General features: G+C 29.7%; 1 protein-coding gene across 1 annotated transcript; it reads right to left on the reverse strand.

Annotated features, from left to right (window-relative positions):
* Window positions 1-2963: 2963 nt before the first annotated feature.
* Window positions 2964-5639, reverse strand: LOC141718417 (protein FAR-RED IMPAIRED RESPONSE 1-like). Its single transcript, XM_074520797.1, has 5 exons — window positions 5024-5639; window positions 4747-4942; window positions 4220-4448; window positions 3682-3870; window positions 2964-2972 (listed from the first exon to the last, which is right to left on the reverse strand). The coding sequence occupies exons 1-5, from the start codon at window positions 5637-5639 to the stop codon at window positions 2964-2966; spliced, it is 1239 nt and encodes a 412-aa protein (XP_074376898.1).
* Between the last annotated feature and the right edge of the window lie 927 nt (window positions 5640-6566).

The raw sequence follows: 6566 nt of genomic DNA on the forward strand, positions 1-6566 counted from the left end.
GTGTAAAATCTTTTGTACTAATTAAAATATTTGTTTTTTTCAGAAAGATCTTTTTGTCAAGTACATGAAGAACATCAGTCCAGTAAGGAGCTCACAATTAAGCAAAGTTCCAATCGAATGCCTAAAAATGAAGTGGTGCAGTGATGATAACATAATTGACTCTGGTATTTTTGTAATTCATCACATGGAGACATACAAAGGAAATGGCGTAAGGAAATGGGAATGCAAATTTGGATCTAGAAAGGTATTATGTTAGACTCACTTGTATACATTACACACCCTTTTTGTCTTTGTTTTGATTGATTAGCTTCAACATCCATCCATCCACCCCTTAGATTATTTATTTAGTTACATTAATTATCAGATCTCTCTCTCTCTCTCTCTCTCTCTCTCTCTCTCTCTCTCTCTCTCTCTCCTACACACATTATCTCTCTACATATCTCTACTAAAATCTATTAACTGTCAGCTTCTACTTTCTTTTCTTTATTTATCTCTCCCTTTTCTCTATCTCTCCATATACAAAATCTAAAATTCACTGCTTGATTTTTTTGATACTGAATCATGCTAGCTAGCTACTAGCTCACAGTTGATGCTTTATAATATAATATAAATGAATGTTTAATATACATAAATTATTGTACTCCCTTTTGTCACGTCTTGCATATATAAATGAAAAGTTAGCCTGAAACACATTTAGTTTAAATTGAATTTAAGAATATAAATTTAGGCTAAGTACATAATTTCTGAAATTTTATTATTGATTAGAGACATTTTATTTTATTGACATTTCAATTAGACATACCAGCTGGAAAGACAACTTCTGAAGGCACGTCAAATTTATGCTGCGAAGATTATTTGTTCTACTACAAATGGCTGGAGAAACAAGATGCTTAAGGAGATCCAGCAAATGTCTCTAAAATTAAATAATGTCATTCAGCTAATGGTTTGAAATGTTGACTTGTATGAACAAGCAATGATGCTATTCCTAAGAAAATTGATACTTATGTGCAGGCATTTTAGTTTTCAATTGCTAAGAAGATTGCTGCTAATGTGCAAGCATTTAAATTTTGTAAAAGCAAAAGGATAATGTGGTGTTATGTAGAAGATGTGGAAACATGTTTTAGAACATATTTGAGAATCATTTTATGCACAATAACTCTGTATCTTTTTGGTCCCTTAAAATTTTGATCATAATCCTAGATATTATTACTCTACTATAAAAATCAGAAAAATATCAAATCATAAAAACAAATTATGAAAATTAAAATATGTTTCATTCTACAAACATTATACAATAAACGAATACTAGAATACAGGTACATTATAATATAATTAAAAGGATTCATTATAATAGAATTAAATGCGTCAATGAATACGAGCGAATGGGTACTAGAATTAAAAGGTAACATTATAAATGAATTAAACAGATTCAATTATACAATTAAACGCGTAAATGAAAACGAGTGAATGAGTACTAGAATTATAACGGATGTTAGTCGTAAATGTGACTATGTCGAGAAGAATGTTCTTAAAAGACAAATATTTTAAAACTGACAAAAAATAGCAATCAATGATGCTCTATTGTGCATCATTGGCATCTTAACACTGTACCCCAAATCCTAAACCTTAAAATAATAAATTTAATTCAGTTTAATTCTACAACCCCAAAATGGGATTGCTGAACCCTAAAATATAAATGAATATTAAACAGGGTTATACACTTACGTTTTAAACCATAGAATCAGTTAATTCAATTTACTTCTAAAACCCAAAATGGGATTAGTGAACCCTAAAATATTAACGAATATTAAACAGGGTTATACACGTACGTTTTAAAGTATTTTCCGGTTCCTAGGGTTTAGGGACTTCGGCCCTAAACCCTAGAATCAATTAGGGTTTAAGATCTAGGGTTTAGGGCCTAAATGCCCTAAACCCAAATCTTAAACCCTAACATAATAAATTTAATTCAGTTAAACAAGGTTATACACTTACGTTTTAAACCATAGAATCAGTTAATTCAATTTACTTCTAAAAGCCAAAATGGGATTGGTGAACCCTAAAATATTAACGAATATTAAACAGGATTATACATGTACGTTTCAAAGTGTTTGCCGGTTCCTAGGGTTTAGGGCCTTCGGCCCTAAACCCTAGAATCAATTAGGGTTTAAGATCTAGGGTTTAGGGCCCTAAACCCCAAATCTTAAACCCTAACATAATAAATTTAATTCAGTTAAATAGGGTTATACACTTACGTTTTAAACCATAGAATCGGTTAATTCAATTTACTTCTAAAACCCACAATGGGATTGGTGAACCCTAAAATATTAACGAATATTAAACAAGGTTATACACTTACGTTTTAAACCATAGAATCAGTTAATTCAATTTACTTCTAAAACCCAAAATGGGATTGGTGAACCCTAAAATATTAACGAATATTAAACAGGGTTATACACGTACGTTTCAAAGTGTTTGCCGGTTCCTAGGGTTTAGGGCCCTAAACCCTAGAATCAGTTAGGATTTAAGATCTAGGGTAGGCCCTAAACCCCATATCTTAAACCCTAACATAATAAATTTAATTTAGTTAAACAGGGTTATACACTTACGTTTTAAACCATAAAATCAGTTAATTCAATTTACTTCTAAAACCCAAAATGTAGAAAAGCTACTTCTAAGTGTGTTTACTATGTTTTCTATAATATGATTATAGACAAACACAGAGAATATTAAATCATTAAAAGCAATCCTTTACATTAAATTTATAAATCAATAAATCTCAAAAAAATGGTCTTTATACAAAATTTATTAAATCATCCACAAGACAAACATTTTATAAAATAAGTTGTCTTAATCATCTTAATCGACAAAATAAAAATGAAAAAATACATCTGTAAAAATTGTCACTATCTATTTCTATTAGCTCTTTAATACCGCAACAAGATATCATTCAATTTGATGATTACTCATGTTTGCTGCAAAAGAAAAACATGAAAAAAAAATTAGAAACTTACAGTCAACAAAATTATATAAGAAAAATTATATTTGATACCATATATAATGTCAAATTCTACTAATTGTTATTCATGTTATATAATTATATGAATGTGATAAATATTAATTTTATGTTTGCAATCTGCATTAAGAAATTAAAAAATGTGTAAGCGCACACTGATGAGACTTGTAAACAGAAACTTTTACCGATACTTGTGATCTTCTGAGAAAATCATATGAAAGTTCTAATGACAAATGATTTTACAGGTCCATTACTTAGTAGTAATAAGAATAAAGGAAATTTTACATACGGAGCATAAAAAAACAAAGATAGATGATATCACAAAACACAATATAAGAGAAAAAATGGGGAATATTATATACATACCTGAATAACATGATGAAAACAAATGTAGGAAATAATCTCAAGTATGTTCCAACTCTTTGTTCAACTGGCCATTAAGTTTATTCGGACATTTACGTGAATCATGATATGACTTGATATTACAAGTTTTGCACATCCTTAACTTCCTCTTCTTCCCATCACGACTCAACTCTGCACCACTTACAATTCATAACACATATAAAATTTAGAAAGTGTGTCTCCTTTTTGCACAAAGTGATTGAAGTAAAAATTGGTGCTTTCTGACCTTGATGTGATTCTAAGTAATGCTCTCATTGGCTTATCACGGAAAAAGCAGGAATCCATGACTTCCTCATAGCATATATTTCATTCAAACAAACATGTTCACTTAATCCAAATTCCTTCAACACTGCGTCCCATCCACTTTCAAATTCTGCTACCGTAAAATGTGATGACCATACAAATTTGTTTAGCTTTTCCATAAAACCAGATTCAGCACAAAAAACAGGATCAACCTATATTAAAAAAAATTTATCAAATGTTGCATACAAGGCACTGTATCGATGGATTAGAATTATATAATGATTACCTTGGCCGGAAACTTCTGCATTATATGCCACATACAGTATTGATGGATATAATCTGGAAACACCTTAGATATTGCAGTTTTCATAGCAAGGCACTGGTCAGTTATTATACACTTTGGAGGACGACCAAAAACTTTTAAAACGGGTTAAGTATCAAATTTACCACTGTATAATTAGTGAAATATCAAATTTAGCACCGATTAATTCGGGGTCTCAAATTGGCCATTTTTCACTCAAAATTGGTAATTTTAGGTGAAAAATTTGAGATTCCACTAACTTGAGACCGACTTGAAAAGTGGCCAATTTGAGACCCGACAACTTGAAAGCCAATTTGAGACCCCAAATTTTTCGGTGGTAAATTTGAAACTTTGCCAATTATATAGTGGTCAACTTGATAATTAACCCCTTTTAAAACCATCTCACACGCCCAAGTAAAATTTGTCTCGTTCTCATGGTTAAGCAAAGCAGAAGCAAACGTAACACTCTTCCAATGATTATCAACACCACTGAAAGGCACAAAAACCTTACCATACATGAAGAACAAAATTTTACAAAAAAATCAAGAATAAAATTAAAAGCTATATTTAAAAACTGATACAAAAAGAAAGGGCAGAATCACTTAATACAATATATTAAAAATTAATCATGCAAACATAAAAAAGCATATTTGACAAAAATATAAGTCAACAAATATTCTAAAATGTAATCAAACTATAAAACAAGCATGGGATGAATCAAAATTAAAATATAATATGATATACAATAAACACGTATAAAAGGATAAAATAATTTTGATTAAATTACTTATTAGTACGATAAGTTGCATCAAAAGAAACAACATCCCCGAATACTTCATAATTTCTTCTACCTCGAACATCAGCCCAAAATAGACGAGTCAAATGACCATCTGAATCTGTTTGATACTCATAGAAAAACCCTCCATCAGATGTCTCCTTTTCATTTTCAAATTTTTGTAAGAGCATATCAGCATCATATTTTCCTATGTACAATTTAATATCTCTCATCTAATTATGAAAATCCTTAGCAGTAGGCCCAACATCAGAATATAAACCAAACAAACTGTTGTAGATGCCATGAGCTCTATAAGCGCCAATGTTCGATTTTACAGCATCTAAGATAAATTGACATTGAAATGAAGTCATAGTTCGATTTGCACGAAGAAACTCCTTTCCCGATTCAGAAACTAACGGATGGTTATGACCCTCTATAAAACAAGAAATTATGTAGGTACCATCACACACATACTTGAGAAAAACCTTTGCATTGCAATGACATTTTTTGGTAACAGTGTTCCTCCTTTTAATTTCTTCACCAATATTACCAGATGTATGCGATGATTCAGATGTACCTCCAGAATCCTTTGGACCAGAAGTATCATAATGTCCTGCCTTTTGGCAAACAAGATACTTTGTCACAACAATCTTATTCTTCACTTTCTGAGTTGATTTGCGAACATTAAATCCACCTTGTACTCCATATTCAGTATAAAATGAAAAACATGACTCAATATCCTTAAACCGCTGACCAGCATATGGTTTGAAACTATGATCTAGGACTTTAGGATTCCAAATATTAGTGGTTCTACTAAAAGAGTCATCAAAACCTTCTATCAATTCTTCAACCATATCATACGAACTAGAATCACAAACACCTTCAAACAAACCATTATTTTCCATGTATGAAACATTTCCTGAATGATAAAAGAAAATATACAGAATATATGTCAACAAATATGTGCTAGAAAAATTAATTAATAAGCTAAGATGTTTGATCAAAGCACAAAAACATATTATATATTACAATTTCCAAAAAAAATGTATAATAAGATCAGATGAAGGCACATATATAAACAAAAACACTTAAAAACGATCACAAAAAAACTAACACAAACATACACAGAAAATTATTTAAATACACATTCAGTATTTCCATATGAAAAGGTGTGTAGATGACATCAACTTAAAATGTAAATAAGTAAAACATTCAAGTAAACACTAATACAGAATCAATATATTTTTAACTTCAAGAGTTTGTATTATATAATAGAATACAAAAACATAATTATTTAAAAAAAATCTTTTTTTTGGTTTATAACATTCATTTTTATCCTATAGAAGAATCAGTAGTACTTCACAACTATAGATTGTCTTAGAGGCAAAAAATTGAAATCTATTTTGTATTCTAAAAAAGAACAGAGGAACAAATAAAATTTTATTATTACAATAAATACCTTGATTCTACTGTAGAAGTACAAAAAGTCTAATTGCAAAATAAAATGACATAAGTCCAACACACACAAACATGAAGCCTATGTTGAGTTAATTACATATATTTTGAACCTATTGAATAGTCAATAATACTACACAACTCTAAATTGCACAAAATTGAAACTTACTTTGTATTCTACAAAAAAATAGAGGAACAAACTTTTCTCATTACAATAAATATTTTGATTCTAGTCTAAAAGCAAAAAATTCATAATTATAAAAATAAACAATTTCAGTTCAAATCACAAAAACATGAAGCCTATGTCAAAATCAAGCAAAGACGAACAATAAAAAAAAGTAATACTAAAATTTATTAAGTTGAATGCATATATTAGA

This window comes from Apium graveolens, chromosome 4 (assembly GCF_009905375.1).
Source record: "Apium graveolens cultivar Ventura chromosome 4, ASM990537v1, whole genome shotgun sequence".
Lineage (NCBI taxonomy): Eukaryota > Viridiplantae > Streptophyta > Magnoliopsida > Apiales > Apiaceae > Apium > Apium graveolens.

Excerpts from the sequence above, each read along its gene's own strand:
- LOC141718417 (XM_074520797.1), bottom strand. The coding sequence starts at position 5,639 with ATGGAAAATAATGGTTTGTTTGAAGGTGTTTGTGATTCTAGTTCGTAT. Across the intron at positions 4,449-4,746 it reads GCAACTTATCGTACTAATAA|TGGTGTTGATAATCATTGGA; the intron begins GTAATTTAATCA and ends TGTGCCTTTCAG. Across the intron at positions 3,871-4,219 it reads ACTTTTCAAGTCGGTCTCAA|GTTGATCCTGTTTTTTGTGC; the intron begins GTTAGTGGAATC and ends TTTTTAATATAG.